This window comes from Channa argus, chromosome 3 (assembly GCF_033026475.1).
Source record: "Channa argus isolate prfri chromosome 3, Channa argus male v1.0, whole genome shotgun sequence".
In the NCBI taxonomy this organism is placed as follows: Eukaryota; Metazoa; Chordata; class Actinopteri; order Anabantiformes; family Channidae; genus Channa; species Channa argus.
The window spans coordinates 17,968,813-17,989,586 of NC_090199.1; the positions used below are offsets into that span (position 1 = coordinate 17,968,813).

At 39.1% G+C, this 20,774-nt stretch overlaps 1 protein-coding gene across 1 annotated transcript in view; it reads right to left on the bottom strand.

The window, feature by feature from the left end:
* Positions 1–20,774, bottom strand: part of usp43a (ubiquitin specific peptidase 43a) — a 93,852-nt gene that overhangs the window by 36,519 nt on the left and 36,559 nt on the right. The window contains exons 4-6 of the mRNA XM_067497451.1: positions 9,875–9,967; positions 5,561–5,696; positions 2,952–3,096 (exon numbers count right to left, since the gene is read on the bottom strand). Coding sequence (XP_067353552.1) covers positions 2,952–3,096; positions 5,561–5,696; positions 9,875–9,967 — 374 coding nt within the window. The remainder of the gene's footprint in view (positions 1–2,951; positions 3,097–5,560; positions 5,697–9,874; positions 9,968–20,774) is intronic.

Here is a 20,774-nt window from a genome sequence, read left to right on the forward strand (position 1 = left end):
TATATCTTGGTAATATATAAATTTTCCCCTGATGTGAGACTGATCGTGTCCACCATGTCAGAGTAGTCACGGCGACAACTGCAAATGTGCTTGGGGTTCACCAACTTTTACCGCCATTTCATAAAGGTATACAGCTCTATGGCATCACCTCTCCACCAACTCACTTAAACTTCAAAATTATATATTCTTTTTTACAATTGGAACTGTAACAAAAATCCAATTTTATGAACATTTGACTTTCATTTAAAAAAGGATTGATTACCGAAGATAAATGAGCCATCTTCTCATCTCATCCCACGATTTTTTCTTTGACAGGTCAGCAAATCACAAATTAAACTGCCTCTGTCCTCTATCACTATTTTTTCCTGTTGGCTCTATAAACCTTATAGTTGTGTGCTTTCAGGGCTGACAATATGTTCTACTGCAGCTACAGTCTGAAGAAAACAGATCCCAATCTAATATTATAACCTACATTTCATAACTCAATCATTTTCATAAGTCAGATTTAGTCAAAATATGAAGATTAGACTGAAAGCCAGGTTTGCAGCCAAATGACCACATTAAAGATGAAAAAACATGCATATAAATACATAACACACAAAAGCAATAATTGAAAATAAAGTGAACAAACAAAAATGGAAACCTAATTCACATCGTCATCAAATTCCAGCCTTTGGAGGAGGTTGTCATGTGTGTCAGCGTTTTTCATTATATTGCTGGTCATATACGGTAGGCTTTCTATACAGTCATCAATCACAGTGTCAGACTTTGCTTTTTCTCTGAAAAGCTAAAAAACAAACTATATTTTATGATAGATAATAGTAATGTTGTGGCTGAAGGGTTGTAAAGTCTAAGAATTCCGTAACGTGATGTGACATATGTGATTAGGACCAAGTCGAGCGACTGTAGTTCACAGAAACAACTAATCTGGGAAGTGTGAAAACACACTAAGTGTATATCTCACTATTTTCTACCTGATTATTGGTAAAGTGATGTCCTCTTTAATCGGCAGAGTAACCATGGCCAAGTCAATTTGGCTCTTTCCCATGTTGATATTTTTGTTTGTTTTAGTTCACAACACTGATAGCTGGAGATTTAAGTTTGCTTAAGTAGTAATAAATCACCAATAAGAGTCTTGTCAAATGTAATGGGATGAGTCTTTATGCACAGAAAACTGAACAGTCAAATCTAATCGAAATCAAAATGCATGTAAGGATCGTTTTCCACTATGGTTTGAGTTTTCTAAGCACTATTTTTAATCATGTTCCATGTGATATACAAATCTAAATGCTGTTTACTTGAAAAGTAATTATGCAGAAAGTACTACAATATACCATCATTTATCCTCACAATCCCACGCTGGGTCTCAGCAGGAATGGGTGTGTAAATTTACATGCTACACTTTATACAATATGACAAATGCCACTGAATGAAGTTATGATATGATGAAATCTGGTCTGCTGTGACCTTATGAATTATTCTGAGGTAGGGACCATTTATCATATTTATCCAATTGCTCCCAAAAATGGAAGCTGCATTTGCTGGTGAGCACTTGAGTGGAATTTATTAAGAGTTTGTGTGTGTGTGTTCTGTGCAAAGTTTCTCTTAAAGGCTTATGTATTTATAAGACTCTCTTGTGTAATTCTAATTGATTCATTAGCTGCTTGAATAACACAGTGGATGTGTGTATGTGTGTGTGTTTTCGCCCATGCATGTTTGTTAGGATAAGAGTGTGACTGTGACAGAAAACGTATTGTTACTGTGTATGTCTGGGTGACAAAAGGAAAGCATCCTGTTGAGAAAGTGAATAGTCCTAATTTTTCATGAGCACACTGAGCACAGAAGTGAATTATTGTTGTCATTTTCTTTCAGGGGTAACAACTACCCACCACTCTTGGAGTAGGTTGGTTGAAAGGAAAGTAACTTGTGTAACCCACAGAGACTGCTATTATTGAACTCCAACTTACAGTGGCATTATGGCTCAATCTGTTGAGGTAATGGTTGTGGGACTTGTGGATTTATTTGGGAAAAGTGACACGACCGCAACAGAATTACTTGCAAGAGCTACTGCCCCCCTTCTCTTCCTCAACAAGTAGAAGTGCTGCTGAAAAACAGCACTGAGTGGAGTGCAAAGAAAAAAGCGTTCACAAAAGCTGCCTTAGTGATAAAAACAAATATCACTTTGTTTAACTTCACAGCTTGACTGCTATCTATTTACAGCATGGATTTAATAATGGCCTGCATCTCATTAACCCCACAAATATGTCTGAGCACTTGTAACCATCTTGGTAAATTTCCTCTTAAACTTTATACTAATTCATTAGCTATGACATACAGAATGTACAGAATTGAAATGAGATGCTGTTTTAATTAATCTGATTAAAAGTGCACCTAACTATACAAAGCAAAGTCTGTAAACCCTTATTCTCGTGACAATTCTTCTTCTACTAATTTGTTTTTTAACTTAACCTTACCCTGAAGTTGTTTTGCTTAAAGTACAGATAAAGCCTGAGGAACATTCTTAAAGAAGGCTTTTTCGCTCCAATGTGTTTTTTTCAGTGTGTTAAATGCAAAAAAATAAAAAATTATTAGTGAGAGGTTATTCAGATGAGATGTTTTTCAAGTAAACTTTTTAATTTTGGATAGTGTGATGCATCCAGATGTGGCATTTAATTTGATTTGTTTGGATGCAATCATGCATAAAGAAGCAGAGTAAATTGAAAATGACTACAAAGCACACTGCCTGTGACAAACACTGTGGTTAATGAAACATAAGGGCTCACTCTAAGTGAAAAACAGCTACAAGTCTAACTGTAAATCTGTATTAATAACAGCCAGGAGGACAGAAGGAGGCACACAAGGAAAAAATGTGAAATGAACAAAATTGCCAAGTCAGCGTGGGAAGTTAGTGTCAGCAGTGTTTTTGATGGACATCCTGTTGCCATGGCTACCTGAGTGCAATGCAGAGCCTCTTCGATTGTAGAGGGAAGGGGCCTGGAAGGCGTAGATGACGTCACTATCAGCAATTGCCGTCAGGTCGTCATCATCTGAGAAAGAACGCTGGAACCCAGTAGTGTACAACTCTGATAGGATGACCTGTAGAAAGAAGACACGGTGAACCTTTGTACAACAAGCAATACAGCAGAGCAGATTTTTTTTTTCATCCTTTTCCTGCAAACCAAATCTTCCCAAAAGGGAAAATCAGGAATTCCAAACTACTGAAAGTGTTTATCCTGATCCTGATGATGAAAGAATAATAATGAAGAAAATGAGAGAAGAATTCAAATTCAATGCATTTAGTTTAAAGATATCAAATATATCAAAGATAATTAGTTCAAAGATATCAAAGCAAACCGTAAAGTTTCCCTACTTTGAATACAGAAATAAATCACATAAAACACTGTGCAAAAAATGTCTAAAATAAGCACAGAGAGCAAAACTTTTAAACAGAGAGATGAAAAATCATGACACTAACATATGCAAGAATATCTTAATAATTTAGACTTTAGAGTAGTGTATTTCCTACTTTTATGTTTAAACCAAGAGCTTAAAAGCCATAAGAGTGAAAGTGAAAAATTGGATTAAGTAAAAGGGTCATGCATCACACTGTTATTATGTGCATGTAAGCATCTGAACTGCAGACTGAGAATGGTTTATCTGTATTTTACTCTATGCCTATTACATACAATCCAAATTTCCACATTAAACTGCATGCTACCATAGCAACAACCCTTTTAAACTGAGATACAAGCTGACTTTCTGTAAATCACACATGACTTCAAGTCTAACTGAGTAAAACACACTGTGGTTAGTAGCCATGGCATCTTGAAACTAAAACGAACACATTTTATGATGACTTGTCAAGTAATTTGCAAAATACAAATACATGTAGCGATAAAAGGCAGAAAACGAAACGTCTGTTCTGCCATTTTCTTTATTTTTAGATTTAGACTTAACCAAGTAGGAGGGGACTCATATATGTATGACGAGGACATTGAACAGCACTGTCTGGCCACCCAACAGGCAGAGGTGACATTTATGAGTATATGTACAATATAAGAATTGGCATCCAGGTGTATCTGACCACTTCCTTTTGGTCAACTGAAAGCAGAGAAAGCAGAATCAACGAGAGGGATAAAGTTGTGAGCTTTCCCATTATAAATAATAACTGCTCTTTAAGTCTGTAGTCTTGCACACAGTCCTGAATCACTAAAGTGAGTGACAACATGTGCGTGGGTGGAGTGTGGGTGTGTAGGAGAAGCAATAGCTTGACAAAAAAATCTCACATTGTGGATTTAAATTAACTTCCTCATCATGAGGAAACCGGGAAAACTGAAATTATTTGACTAATCTTCTGCTATTCTATAAAACTATTTAACAGGGAACTGTGGAAGAATGAATTCTAAAAGCATCCTTTTCTAAAATATTTTATGTAATTTAGCTAAAAGGACTACTAATCCATTTTTCATTTGAGGTTTATGTTTTTTATCTGTCTTTACAGTCTCCTTCCTCATTTTTGTTCACTGTATCTCTGTTTCCTGTTCTGCCACTTTTTCCCCAGACCATGTTCAGTCATTTACTCCAGTGCTTTGCAGATTAAATTTCTTATAAAAATGTAATTAACTAATAAATTAAAAAGTTTTAATATGAATTAACCACCTGTCAGTACAAAGTGGTTAAAATCAGCTCCACCTCTGTCTGCTGCTGTGTCTTTACACATAGATCCTTATCCCATAAATTTTCTAAAAACATTTTCACCTTTAGTTTTAGAAAAGAAATCTGCATCCTAAAAAGGGGTATTTTTCATCTCATGAGACTTTGCTGCTCTTTTGCTGCAGTGAAGCCAGGCTTACATTCATCATCTTTTGTAGGTCAGGAGAAGGATGGCTACACACACTACTTCCAAAACTTTTTGTCCGTTCTCTTGTTGAAACTAACTGTGTACACACAGTCAGCTGTTAAATTATACAGATAATTCTGGAAACATTTTTTGTTGAGTATATGTTTTTATAATAGTTTATTTATTTATTTAAAGTTATTGTTTGCCAAGTGCATGAGCATAGACACGGTAAATGGTCTGCGCTTATTTAGCGCTTTTCTACCCATTGGCACACAAAGTGCTTTACACTGCTTTTCATTCGCATTCACAATCAGACACTCATACACTGATGGAGGAGTTGCTATGCAGCCAACACTCACCGGGAGCAACTAAGTTGGGGTTCAGTGTCTTGCTCAAGGACACATTGACATGTAACTGGAGGAGCCGGGGATTGAACCAACAACTGCGAGATTGGTGGACAACTGTTCTACCTTGCTGTGTAACAGCCGCCGCGACATGCAGCAATCTACGCAAAATTCCTGTCTAAACAACTTCCATGAACATTAAACAGAGAACATTAAAATAATGTGTTTTAAACATCTGCCAGGTCATTTAGAGCTATGTCCTGGTTGAAGTAAAAGTATTCTTCTTAGTTTTCAAACTATTCAAATTGTGTTTCACTGGCTACAGGTGTAATTTGGAAATATGCTGAAAGTGGGGGTAACGTGAGTATAATTGTACCTGGTCTGGGGAAATGTTGCCCTCCTCTGCCACCATGGCTCTCAGGCAGGACAGGGAACCAAGGAGAGGTACGGCCAGCCCCACCCGCAGATACCTCTGACCCTTCATACTGAACACCAGCGTCACACACATCGGCCTGTGGGACAGACAGAGGGAGGAGAAGAAGGAGGGGAGCAAGGGGTGAAACTGTTTATGAGTAAATGTGTTCAAATAAAAGAGGGAAGGGTAGGAAAACTGACAGCAGAAGACAGATGGCATGCTAGAGCAAAGTGCCAAATGGCTTTGGAATTCGGATCTTCAATGTTTACATTACTATAGATTCCAAACACAGCCTTCATATGGAGTTTTTTTGATATTGGTGTGCAGACACACACACACACACAAACACACACACACCAGGCGTCAAATACATACAGTGCAAAGAGATGTATAACCACAAAGGACAGGATTAATGCGTAGAATTCAGGGACACTAGAGCCAATGGAAATCGTGTCAGTTATTTAAAAGAAGAGCTTCACTGAGTTTTGATGAGTTTCATTTGCTAAACAGTTGAGATGTTAGTGTCTGATAGATGAGGGGAGAAGATTTCCTCTGACAACAGTGTTATACAAAATAAAATTCAATCAGCATAAACCATTCGATTTTTCTCTTTCCGATTTAATAGTTATCTGAAAGGATTTTTTTTCAGGTGTTGCCTTGTAAGTGTTTCATTTCTCTCTGGTGTATGTGTGCAGATTTATGCGTGACTGGACACGCTGTTCGAAAAAAGCACATTGGTGATTGTCCCGCAGGAAGCTGCTGTGCAGGGACGTGTGATTTACTGGAATTTGAACATGTCCTGTAGGGGATGCAGAAATGGAAATGATGGAGAAAAAGAAAAAGATGACATTCACAATGAGACGATGAGAGAACAGACAGGATAGCATGGGGTGCAGAAAGAAGAAAATAAAGGAAGAGACAGAGCAGGAGGCAGAGTAAGGTCACCCCTTCACCCCCCATCCCAAAGGATGAATACGGTGTAATCACTGACACCCCTACTTCCTGTTTCCCATCATGCATTATTCAGGTGAGTAATGTGTTAGCAGTGGGGAGGCTGACAGGACAGAGATCAGAGGATCTGAGCAGCTGTTTTGGCTATGTTGTAAGTTCCACTGAGATGAGACAGAGATGTGAAATTAAACGGGATGAGAGGTGCAGGATGACAGCAAATTAATGTGTCTTCTTAGAAGGAGGGTTTGTGGCAGATCCCTGGGTCCCTGCTGGTTTTAGGTACGATAGTCGCTATTAAGCAGCAACCTCTCATATGTTCCAACATAAAGCACAAAAAAAATTTTTAGCTGTAAAATATTAAAAATAGTTATTAAAAAAAGATTTTGAAGCTTACACACAAAAGGTTTCAGATACCATAGCACTACAACTGTTTCATTTACACAATCAATTGCTAGTAATCATGTGTACTTCACATTGCTGTTGGCCACTGTTGAGTTGCTAATTCAAACTTTAGTCCGTTCCATGAACATGAGCCTCAAGCATAGGCAACACTATTAATAAGCTAGAGCAGCCTTTGCTAAAGGATTTTGTCAATGACTTGGCTTTGCTGGTTGTTACCTGTGGTACATATTATTTTGAGGGTGTGAGGGTGTAAGTGAAAGCGCCTCCAACTACTGATTATAATGATCTGTGTCTTCTGACCTTGGAATGAGCATTGTGTATTTATGTGCCAAACACAGCCCACATTGCACAGGTGAGAGGGACAACCAATGGATGTTGCTGCACTAATGACGTCTTATTTCCGAGGCTGTATCACTCTGCTGGGACTCTGGTCATGTTGATAAAATACCCAAACTAAATCCTAGCAGAAAATTCACAGAAACGCAAATGATACTTAAAAGGGAAATTTACCTAGCTAACAGATTTTGTATTGCGAGAGAGAGAGAGAGAGGGAGACAGAGACAGAAAAAGAGAGAGAGAGCGAAACAGAGACAGAGCGAGAGAGAGAGAGCGACAGAGATAGAGACAGAGTCAGAGAGAGAGAAAGAGGGAGACAGAGACAGAGCGAGAGAGAGCGACAGAGATAGAGACAGAGTCAGAGAGAGAGAAAGAGGGAGACAGAGCAAGAGAGAGCGACAGAGATAGAGACAGAGTCAGAGAGAGAGAAAGAGGGAGACAGAGACAGAGCGAGAGAGAGAGAGCGACAGAGATAGAGACACAGAGAGAGCGACAGACAGAGAAACAGAGCGAGAGAGAGAGAGAGAGACAGACAAAGAGAGAGAGAGATGACAGAGAAAGCGAGATAGCACGAGAGCGAGAGACGGCGACAGAGACAGCAAGAGACGGAGACAGAGAGAGTGAGAGACAGAGAGAGAGCACAAAAAGTCCAGTGTAATTACTACTGTAGACTCGGCATCTGGCAATGTGATTTTACAACATGAGTACAGTAGGGTAGAATTAAACCTGAAAAATTCTTATGATTATATATATTACATTGGAACGTTTCAGCATGTGTGTTTGTTGGGTAACAGTGCATCTGGCTTTACCAAATCGCAGATACAACTTATGAATTTTAACATCATGTACAGTGCATGATTATGAAAACAGATCTTTTCAAACATTGTTAAAAATCAGTTTAAATATTTGACCTACATTTACTGTAATAAGATCCTGTTCACCCAAAAACTTCCACATTTACAAAGTGAGAAACTAGGTGAAATCAAGTACTCAATAAGCTTGGATGGCTAGGTGGGTTGGGATGCCCACCTAGAAGACCACACAAAATTGGTCTTTTGGACTAAGTCATTTAATTCACATTACTGAATGAATCACTGAACAGCTGCAACCAACCAACAAGCAAGCTGTAGGACTTCGAAATAGACATTGCTCTGGTTAAAGTTATGCTGGGACCGACTGTGCAAGGTTGCCTTGCACAGTCTGGTACTGCCATCTTTCTCTCTCAGCCATATACTAGCATTATCTACAGTACCCAGGCCTAAGTGTCATGCTGCCAGCCAGACCCTGCTGGGTCTCTGAAGGGCTCAGACTTATCATGCATTCTGCTGGGATACTGCTGCAGCCGGACGGTGTGTGTGTGTGTGTGTGTTTGTGTGTGTGTGTGTGTGTGTGTGTGTGTGTGTGTGTGTATAGATGTGTGTCTATTGGGTCAGGGTGGGTCCAGCAGTGAGCCTACACAGAATCTGAATAGATTTCTAACTTTGCCACACTGTGTCACAGAAGTGGCGCTGTAAAACTGTGCTTGGGGTTAGAGGACGCAGAGAAGCAGAGTCTGCATCTTTGACGATGGAAGCATCCACTGGGCAGTGAATGTGTGCAAATTGTGATATTGAAAGCAATGCAAACTCAACTGGTATTTGTTGATTTCATTATTTAGATGTTTTATAGCCCGACCGCGTAAACTGGCAGAGAGATAAAGGAGGAAACATGGGACCAAGACCAGGTCCCTGCACACACAAAACTCCATTCTACCATTGGCAACAACAAAAGTGTCATTTGTAAAGTGAAGCAAAGTCCTGAACATGTTAATAACCCAGCTGCATTTAACACCCACATGGTCCTGAGCAGGTACAATGATTAAAATCAGCCGTATGGGTTTACAATGGGTGTGTAGGGCATTTAGTTACAACGCTAACTGAACTGAACTGATTGCTGACACAAAGTTTCACTAGAGCTGCAAAATGTTTTCTATCTTATCTATCTTATTGATTGCCATTTGTGCATTATCTCTCTTTGTTTGCATCTCTATTGTCAAGATTAAAAGAAAAAGTCCTTCAGACATCCCTATCCCTCGTCCTTTTGCTGTGTCTCCTCGTATGTCATTCTGTCTTACAGTTGGACCTTGCTGACATGCAGCTTCTGCAAAACTCAAAAATGGAAACAGAAAGTGTCTTGTCAGGGACTTTTGATGGCCGACATTTATCATATGGCTGCAGCCAAAAGATGGGGTGTGCTGCATGTTTGTGCAAATGTGTGCATACATGTGTCTGTGTCATACACTGTATTTGTTGGATATTATTGTGAAATGTGGGCTTTTAAAGTGCATCAGTGATAATGTGGTGAAAATGTTTTTTCCCTACTCCATCAGGCAAATCACTACTATATTACGTAGACTAGCTAATCAAATCTATATCATATCACCAATATTAATTACAACCTCCCAGCAGGCGAAGGAAAGCTTTTCCTTAATTAAACAGGTTAGGCTAAATGCACTGGGGCCTACAGGAGATTTATGCAATAACCCAGAGTACAGTAGAAATATTTAAAACACTTGTTCTAGTGCATATGCTTTGTGTCATACATTACCTGGTTTGTCGCAGGGGGATTGGCAAGGAGATGCATAAAAATGGGTCGAAGGTGTTGCTCTGCTTAAGGCAATGAGGGCACGTCAGAGAAGACCTGGAGAGAAACACAGACAAAGCAATTTAGACCTCAGCTCTCAATATAGTCTGGGTTAGGACAGGCTCTAAGAAATATCATCACATATTTTTACTCAGTGACGTTCTTCTCCCAGTTTTGTCCCGCTTCACTGACTTTTAGTTAGTTTTCCCAGCCTGTATGGTACTAATCTTCAAGTACTACTTTTTATAAAAAAAACATCGTAACAGCCCTGAGAGAAGAAAGCTGTTGTAATTTTACATGACTTCATAAAAAATGTTGAACATATGGGTCAAAATATATTGCTATTCCTACATGACACTTCCCTATGTATTCTTAAGTGTAGAACAGATGTAAAGTAGAAATTGTTTTTTTTATGTGCTGCATGCTGTTATAACCTCCATTGTGATTAAATGTGCATATTCCATGCGGACAGTGGTGAATACCGAGCACTGGAACAGGCCATCTGGACTCAATGTTCTTAGAGTTTGGATGCTGCTCAAAATTTTAGCACACAAATCACTTAAGCAGGTGAGATAAAGGTAGAAAAATGCTGCATCCTAAAGAACATAGCGTGCTGGGAAGGAACAGAAGTGGTAATATAGAGGGAGAAGAAATGAAAGTGGGGAAGTGAAGGATCAAAGGTGGAGGGAATTTTTAAAAGCCATGCGAATGATGAAGAGAAAGGTGTACGCCGGAATAAGGCAACAAAGGTGATGAGACCAAAAGGAATGGCAGTACTGTAGATACAGGTTGAAAAGGAGATTGAAAAGGCAGAGGTAAGAAAAGTTGAGAGCAAAGAGACAGATGAAGAGAAAGACAACAAAGTGTTAGTCTCAGTGGGAGGACAGATAAGAGATGAACAGAAGGTTGGCAGCAGGACAGTTGAGTTGACAAAAACTAGAAAGTGAAGCTGAGGGAGAAAGAGACAGACAGAAACCTGCCAAGGTCTTTGAGCTTTGAGCTGATAATAGCTGAGGATCCTAAGCAGGGGGTGTACAGTGTCAGCAACAATCTGCAGCCAAACATAGTTATCAAAGGCACATGATACTTAGTGATGTCAAACCTATTTAGTGAAAAACATGGTTAGAAAATACAGCTTTCTGCATTTGCTTTTTTGCCACACTATAAATTAGAAGACCAGCACTGTCACACCCATCACATACAGGTGCCTCAGTTAACTCTGAATATAGGGAAAACCACTAACCTGGTTTACCAGCACCTCTACAACTCACTGGCAACCATGCTAAACCATTTTATTGATACAGAAAGGAGTAGAAGGTGGACGTAGTACTGGTTAGAAAATGTGTTTTTTTACTGGACTGGACTTAAATCCAAACTGACTAAACTGGTAAATTTGAGTTTTTTATAGACCAACACACTTCTATGTAATTATGTGTTCTCTATAAAACATATGTAGTGGCTACTTAATGCTGTGATGACATTTTTGATTAACATAAATGTTCGCCATTGCTTGAGGGCAAATGCGTTGAAGTGTTTGCAATCGATACCTCCAACAAATCCAAGGAAAATAGCGATCTGCATAAATGCAGCTTGGGAAACAAATAAAACGTGTGATGCACCAAGAGCGATCAAGGTTTGAATTATTAAAACTGACTAAAACTGCCAGTTGTGATCAACCCGAATCGCTGCTGTTGAAAAGCTGCATCTTTGCTGTTAAGTGCAATGACCATGATTTCTGTGGCAACAGATCTGTCACAAACGGTGTGTTTCAATCAGCACGGTGTAATTACGTGATAGACACATTTGTCCTCCCACAGACTCGGGACATGTGGCGCTCTGAACTCTCTCCTAGCAACTCCTGACCACTTAGGGCACCTGGAGTTCATTTTTGTGGAGATGATAGTGGTTAGGAATGCGGATAAACTGCTCTCACTTTCAGTCCTAAAAGTAGCCCCAGAAATGAGCTGCTCTGAAAACTGTTTGCCACTTAGAAGTGTTTTCCTCTGACGTGTCTCTGATATATATGAGCCCAGGTCTCAGAGATGGAGGCATACGCAAAACGTAAAATCCAGCTTTTACTACAAATCTACTTTACATCCCAATTATGCAAAGAGGTTTCTTAGGGTTCCTAATTTGTAAAGTAGTTCCCACCAAAACCATGTCCAGTTTGTTCTAGTGCCACAAAAACGTCTTAGTGTAGTATAGTGTTGGAGCATAATTCCATTATTTATTTATATATTTTTTAAAATCATTTACTACAAATTATGGTCTGTGTTGTCTTTTGCGTACTCGCTTTGAAGTTTAGGCCAACATAAAAGCACTAATTCAAACCTTAATGGTTTTTATTCCGACAATTTCTTTAAGGCAACTTAAACATGTCTAAGTTTGCCATTTGTCTCCATTAGAGGTAAGTGTATTATCTTTGAAAGGCATAAACAAGCTTGAAACTGCTGATGTTGCATTTCTAAACTCTGGTCATTCCTCTGTAATTTAGCAGAGGTTATGTAAATATTGCTCATATTTGAAAGTGTAAGTGTGGACAAAGCTTGTAAATTGATGAATATGAGTATTAAATGTGACTTTGTAATGTATCAAAACATTTATACCACTCAAGAAATGTGTTTTTGGTCTTGTTATTTATTAAATAAAGAAAAATGATTGCAGTGTTGCTGCATAATTTTTTCTTCTTAATCACAGTTTAAAGACCGTGTGCACACAAAAGTGACGGTGTTGCCAGATGTTTTTTTTCTCCGTGTTTCACTATCATCTCTGCTAGTTGAGTTGTATCGAAGTTGATGTAGATACAAACTTGTCAAATATAAAAACATGCAAGAAATAATACAACAGTTTTCAAACCGTACATCTCCTTGCTGTCAGTTTTCAGCCCAGCGTGCTGTGGCAGCCAGTCATAGACTCGCTAATGATGCAAGTTTGGGCTCAGAAAAACAGACTGACAGCATGTATTCACTCACATAAACACACACACACACACAATGTAGTCAAAACTCTGCACTTACACTGAAACCAATGTGTGCATGCAAGAACACACACAAACAAACAGCATCCCTTAAAAAAGCTTGTGGTGATGCTTACAGCATTTCCAGTCTGGTGGAGAATATTAGATAAGTATCCATGCCGCTGTGTGTGCGCACGTTACAAACAGAGGTTGTACTGTTTGTACAAAGTCCAGGTGTCAAACCAAAGGACAATCCTTTAGTTTAGACCAAATTTCCTGGAGCTACACAAACACACGGATGCACAGCGCAGCAGCTGCTCTTATTTATCATAAAGAAAGCTAAACTGCTCAGCATCCCTGTGTTTTGCTTGAAGCCAGACAAATAACGCTCCACTAGCAGCATCTCTAACATTATGCAGCATTATGGTGCCTGTTTATCCTTTTTTTTCTACAGTCTAAATTAGGAAGCTTTGTAGAGCACAATGCAGAGAATGTGGCTGGGATATTGGTAAAAAGATACGTCAAGTTATAGTGTCATGCATGAGCTCACATTGTCAGAGTTGCAGGGCCTGCTTAACATTTTACTGGTATAACTGTATTGAAATTTTCTCCAGTCTCTGAAAATATAGCTGAGGAAGCAGACTTTGAGGGAACACTGAGAGTACTGCGGTTCCACTCAATAAAGCTCTGCAATAGATTTCTATAGAGAACATAGTTTCTAACAAAACCTAACTGCCAAATGAAAAACTAATGAAATAAACAAGGAGGTCATGTGTAACAATTAATGTGTATATATGAGTGTATAAGTGAGACTTACTGGGTTATTCTTGAATTATTCAGTGAAATGTATCAAAAGACTGTATAATTTGTGTTTGTATTATTTGTACAGCACCCAAAGTGACACCTTTAAGTTCACAGCTTGGAACACAAGAGAGTGGGTTTTCAATGTGTGGTAACATCCATGCGTAAATTCACATCAAAAACATCAAAATAAATTCTGGGAAAGGTTTAGATGCCACAACCTCCAGAATTAAATGTTCCATCAAGTTAACATGTTGTTTAGTCACTGCAGTCCTGATCTTATTTCAGGTGTAAACAGTGTCACTTCATATTACAGCAGACAGTGATGGATGGAGGCCCAATATGGAACCCAAAAGCAACTTGGCATAATTTGTTGCTGGTAAATACACTGAGAAAACAGAACTCTTATATAAAGAGAAGAGAAGGGAGAATTTGAGCTTGCTTTAAGTGAAATATGTCTAAAAATATTAGATCTTTGGTAACAGTCAGATTTCCCTGCGGTATTATTTCCTATAGATCAGTTTCTAAACAAAAAAGTAGGATCTCCCCAGGCCTACTGTTAATGATGAATGTGTGCACATACAACTTTATAGAACAAAAGTGAAATTGGCAAACAATCCCTGCACATCTATGAGTCATCCTGAGGCCTGTCCTGCATTGATGTAAAAGTACACAGCATTAAAGCCAGTCATGCTTTAAGCATTTTGATCAATGGTTTACATCAGACATATCACATCAGTGAAACTTCTAAAAAATAAGCTGAATAAAACATGTCACACACAAGCAATTAAAAACGCAAATAAAGCCTTTATTGTTACACCTGTCTTTGTTTCTCTAAGAAAATAGGTAAAAGAAATTAAGAACCTTTGGTGCATCACACTAACATTACAGCCAATGGGCTGGTACACATTGGTACATTTCGCAATTGTACTCTTTACCAGTAGGTACAGATTTTGACCTGCCTGCTGAATGTGTGTTTATTATGGACACGTTAAAAACAAACCTGACTACTGATTCCTTTTGGACGTAGAGCCTTCTGTCCTTGGTAAAAAGGCAGCTTTAAATGTCTGGTGTAAATTTCCCACTGCCATGTTAAAGTCGTTCAGACTGTATGTGCTGCCATGCCATGTACTGGTGCTGAGAACTCTCTCACTCAATCTCTGTTGATTTATACATCCATGTCATTGATAGACTGACACCATGTTTCGAGCGACAGCTGCACCAGTAACGTTTCTCTGTCTGAAGGCAGCGGGGCACAAGTGTGCTGGGTGATTACACATGACTATGCACCGTGTTTACCTCAGTTAAATCAGGTACAAAAATATTGCTACAAGATAAAGGCCTTTATAACCTTTATACTTGTGTTTCCTTCTTGTTGGGGAGTTGTCTTTGACTCGTTAATTCTGACTTTATTTCCAGATTACTTGGCAATTTAGCAGTGATCTATGTCTAATTTTTGAAACTGTTTCCAGTGCAAAGACGGCTTTAGAATGTTATTTTCGCAATAGGATGTTAAGAATTGTAAAGCCTAAACAGCTTCAACCATTTATTTATGTCCTTTACCATTATGTCATCATGTTGGTAGTGGAATGATCACTTACTCCCCCCCGCCCCCCAACAACTATGACACACTGTTGCAGTCAAGTGAAGTGTCAGTGGCTATGGATTGGGTGGTAATCATCCCAGACAGTAAGAGAAGAGATCATATAAATTAAGAGTCAAGGGAAATTAACTTAAACACACACACGTTAAGCCTAATACAAACTCATACTGTGACTGACTCATTGTCACAAGTTTACTCCTTCCAGATTAGGGTTACATTTTAATACGTTTAATGAGTTACATACCTGGCCAAACATGACTGCACTCTACCAGGTTAGTGGTGGTAACAGAAGACTGATGGACATTGTTTAACACTGAATCGTTTTAATAAACTGTAAAAGATTCTAACTCGTGTTAAGCTCTCTCTTTTCCTTTGTCTCTCACAGGTTCACTCATGTGTGCTATGCTGGGAAAGACTTGATAGTGTCTCTTCTATTATTGAATAAATAAAGCCCAACCTCTAATGTAATAACACATACACGCAGTGGTATGGAATGCTTCCAGGAAGTGTTGAAGGGCTTTTAAATGAACCAGTATTAGCAGTCTAAATACATTTCTTATAGTTTGTCTTCCAGCTGTCACCACCCCACTGTGCTCATTTAAAACACCAAAACTGTCCTCTAATGCACAATGTTTTAAGTACACCAAAGAAAACACACTGAATATACAGCAACCCACAATTTCAATTGATGGGTTGTTGATCAAAAACTATTGATAAAAAAAGATTAGCTGCGCCGAATTCAACAACAGCAACAACAACATTATTCTGCTGGAGTTGTAATTTTATTTTCAATTTTTTTTAAGGAACTTGTGCCAGATGGATTTTCCTCCTGAAGTTTGAAATGGAGTGCAGCTTGGACATTAAAAGATTCTCCAGCCACAGCTGTCACCGGCAAAGAGGCATTAAAAGGACTAAATGATCAGGAGGTCACCATGTTAACCTGTTTAACAAGACAACAGGGGTAGGTCAGATTAGATTAAGTTTATGACTTATCAAATTGCAAACCTTTTGGTCACAAGCTCGTCTAACCTTTGCAGAAGCCACTGCTTTTATTGAGTGAAAAAATTACTCTGCATATGACTTGAGAAAAACAAACGAACAAACACAGAAATCTAGGATAAATTTGTATTCTATAATTCTAGCAGGAGGCTGAGTGGAAGAGAGAGTGGTGACTGAGTTGGTGCTCGAAGGAAGTGCTATGGATGGCGGAAGCACACAAAATGTAATGTAAGGAAGGTCAATGTCTGGCCATGTTTTCAGCAGCCATTCAGTGGTGCAGCGTGGAATTAATAGAGTGATGTCTCTGAGAGGTCAGTGTGAGCACATCCCTACCTGGCTGCAATAATGAGAAGATGTGGAGCCCCTGCAGACCATCTTTGAAGATGAGAAGAAGTTTGCACTCTTTTTATGAAGAGTTGAGTCTTCAAAGGATCTCTTATGAAAATATATGATTGGTAGAGAGAACTCTCATACCTGACAGATCTCACTTTCATTTGTTGCATAAGTAGCTCTTAAAATGTTCTAAACTTTGTTTTTTTAAATATTGTTTACAGCTCTCAGTTCAACCTTTCTAGGACATGAAAAAACAAAGTTATTGATTTGCATATATTTTTCAGTTGACATAAAAGATCTGTAAACCTTAAAATAATAGAAACAGGACTGTCTGCCAATGCTTAATATATAAACTGAATGTTATCTCAAGTATTTTCACCTCAAAACTGCATCTAAATAGAAGTAGCAGCGAGGAATAAGACAATCATCAACTATATTTTGTTTGTCTAGATGAAGATACAGACTGGGACTTCCTGCACCCAAGCCATTAAAAATAGATGCCACAAACTGACTGAGACTGACAGAAGAGGGAGGCTTTGACAAAGACTCATTTAAGCGCTGCAGCACAATGGAGTGACTGGAGCACCGACTCCCACATCAGCAGCCCAAACCACAAGACAGGCCAGGCTCTAATCGCAAACATTTATTCAGATCAGACAACTCCACTGGATGCCTCTGAGGAGCATCTCGGAGAGATATAAAAAGAATCTGGAAGGAGGAAGAAAGAAAGAGACCAATCAAGTAATAGAGGGAGAAGGGAAGGCCAGAGAAACACAGATAGAAATGGAGTCAGACCCAACAAGAAACAAAGAGACAACACTAAGACACTTCAATTCCGAGGGAGTGATTGCTCTTTTGTTAGTCTGTGTTTAGAGGCAGTGACTCCAGTTCCCTTAGTGATTACACAAAGTAAAGAGGAGAAAGAGAAAAGCATAAAAAAAAAGACTAGTTGAAGGAATTAAGTCTCCCAACTCAACAGACTCAATAGAGCAGCCAAGACTGAGAGGGACTAATGAGATGAGAATACAAATGGATATAAAGCATATTTACACCAAACAAAGCCTGATAAAACCCTGAGCAGAAAACAAATTCCCAACCATCCGGGTATCTTTGTCTATTATTTATTAAATGTGAGAGAGTCAGCGGGGAGAACATTGCCGCAGAGTTTGGAAACAAATCAACACAGTGTCATTGCAATTAGAGCATAACTCGCATATTGCGTTGTAGGCTGGAATCTGGGTAAAACACAGCTTCCTTTAGGTCTTTGAGTGAAAAACTGGCAATAAGTAATGTAAGTGTTAACTTTTGTTTTCTAGGCTACTTCTGTGCTACTCTAAGAAAAAAAAAGAATGAAGACAACAGATCAATGCTGTAAGAGATGGAATCCAAAAGATTAAGAGAGGAAATGAAAACCGAGTGAGCGTGCTGAGGGCTTCTCTGATTCACAGTTATCAAGTAACAGTGAGTATGCACATTAACAAGCATCTTTATTCTGTGATGTAAATGTGCTTCTAATTTGATTGGAGATCTGTTTATTTTTATCACATTAATCAGACACACACTAAAGAGCCACAATTACTTTAACAAAGTCACAAGGACTGTAATTGCCAGTGACAAAATAAAAATGATAAACGCCACATGCTGTTTGTCATATTTGCATTTTAAATAATCTTATCGATAAAACTTATCTAGGTTTTAACAGAACTCCTTGCCCACACAGCTAGACTAAAAGGCAGGCACCATATAATGATGGGGGGGGGGTCACATCTAATTCTCTGTATTTCTCTAACTCACTCCATCCCTTCCACACTCTATATTTATACACATCTTACTCAAACACCCTCAGGTAAAACCCATATTTTCACATTTTGAGGTTTGCAGTTACATGATAAGCTTATTCTACCCGGTAATGAATCATGGAAGCACCAGGAGAATCCGGCTGTAATAATAAGCTGTTAGTACACAGTGGACCAATTCACTTCACTTAAGACTCAGACCTCTACTTGAGGGTAAAGCGTGAGTCAAAGATTGAATAACTGTGTGTATTTTATGTGGGTGCACATGTACAGTTATTGTCAGCATCTTCACATAGTGGACATAAACAGTGTCCATAATCTTTCCTAAATTTTAATATATTAACATTATCATTTAAAAGTTAGGAAGCTAAACACATGGAACAGATTTCTATAAAGAGCAATTCTTTATAGAACTTTCATTGCTTTCATCTTTCTCGCTCTCTGGCTCACACACACACACACACTTTTTGATTCAGTGATTCCAACACTTTACTTTCACAAATCCTTTTTTTATGTAATGCATACTGTTGAACTGTAACGGCAATGGACTCCAACAGCCTCAGAAGTGATCACACCAGAGCGCTCTTTACCAGAGACAAAGCATTGCCAGGGTACAGTGGCACGTTAGCTCGTTACACCAGTTCAGTTATTATTATGTTTGCGTGTGCACGCGCGTGTGTGTAGGTGTGTGCGTGTAATGCAGAGGTAGTTACAGCAGCTCTTATGTAAGGAGAAAGCTTGACCGTTCCTGCAGTCATAGCCTAATAATGTAACAAAGAAATGTCACTCCAAATTTAGCTTGAATTGTTCACATAAAGAAAGGGAAAAAAGAGGGAGAGGGGACGGTTGTGCTGTGTGGGAAGCAGGTCATACATGTTTGTGTGAGAAAATTACAGGATGTTTTGTGTGTGTGTGTGTGTGTGTTGTTTTGTAGGGTGTACTGGTTTACCAGGGACCACCCACAGCTGTCACAGTAGGGGTTTCCAGGGACAAGTGACCCCAGGCATTGTTAGTCTAGTTAGATAATGAACTGCAGCTAATCTGTTAATGTCATAACACACACTGTGTCTGCATAGAAACACTGAGTGTGTTTACACGCACTTAAGTAACCAGGTTACAGTCAGCTTTCTTGGGAAAGCTGGTTTCCGAGATTGGGGTAGGGAAACCTGGTTTTTCCAGGTAGATTTGTGTCTGAGATCTCCGATTTCTCTGCCATGTATACTAACCAGGTTTCCTGTGCATGTAAACACTGTTCCCCTATTACCAGAGAAAGCTGATATCTCTGAAAATACCGATTACTTAAGTGCATTTTAACACAGTCACTGAGAGGCAATGTTGTTTTGTGGGGAGGCTGTAGCTCAGTTGGCAAGGCAGTTGTCCATGGACCACAGGGTCAGTGGTTCCATCCCCAATACCAGCTATATGTCAAAGTGTCTCTTGGCAAGACACTGAACCCCTCCCAACAGCTCTTTCCCATCCCTAGCTGTCCAGTGCCGATCCAAGCCTGGTTGAAATTGGGGAGGGTTTTGTCAGGAACGGCATCCAGTGTAAAAACTGTGCCACATCAGCATGCGCTATGGCAACCCTGAACTCACGGGATAAGCCGAAAGGACAAAAACAAAAACAAAAACAAAAAAATGATGATGTAAACTGGCAGAAAACTGCTGATTCTACCCTTACTGTGAATACCTGGAGGACTGATGACCAAGCCAGCCTCAGAAAGCCAGGGAGGAAGAAATACTTTCCTGTTCCACTCCGTACATTCTTTATATTGAGCAGATGACAAGAATTTGGGAGTTAAGGTTTTTTCACAGAACAATATTGGAAAAAGATCAACTCAATCTTCTTTGTCTGAACAGACAAAAAGACCTAACTGCTTGTAGGAGTAAAATGCTGCACTGCTGCTACCAAGCAGTAAACTGTACAAGCGTTTAAACCAGAGCACACTACAACAACAAGCCAGGTCAGATTTACACACTCCAGAGACGGTTTCAAAAAGCTCTGCTTGTGGAGAAGCAAAGGCCCTTCAGTCTGGATGGAAAACCAAAATGGAGAGAGAAACATGTGGTTACAGATTTACCTGGCTTAATGTGTTTATCTGAGAATGGTCAAATGACAAAGAAAGAGAAAGATTAGAAAAAGTCTTTTAAAAACACCTTCACCCATCTGTTTTCAGTGAAAAGATTCTATGCAAGTCTTTTTCACCTCGTCAGCCCAACAGCATCATGGGAGTTAAGATCCGCAGGGAAACTTTTACGGGTTTAATCCATCATCCTTCAGTGGGGAATTAGATAATCCCACAAATGAATGGCTGGTTACCCTTGCAGTGTACTAGTCAATATTGTCACAAGGTGACCTTTTTATTGATCGGTGATC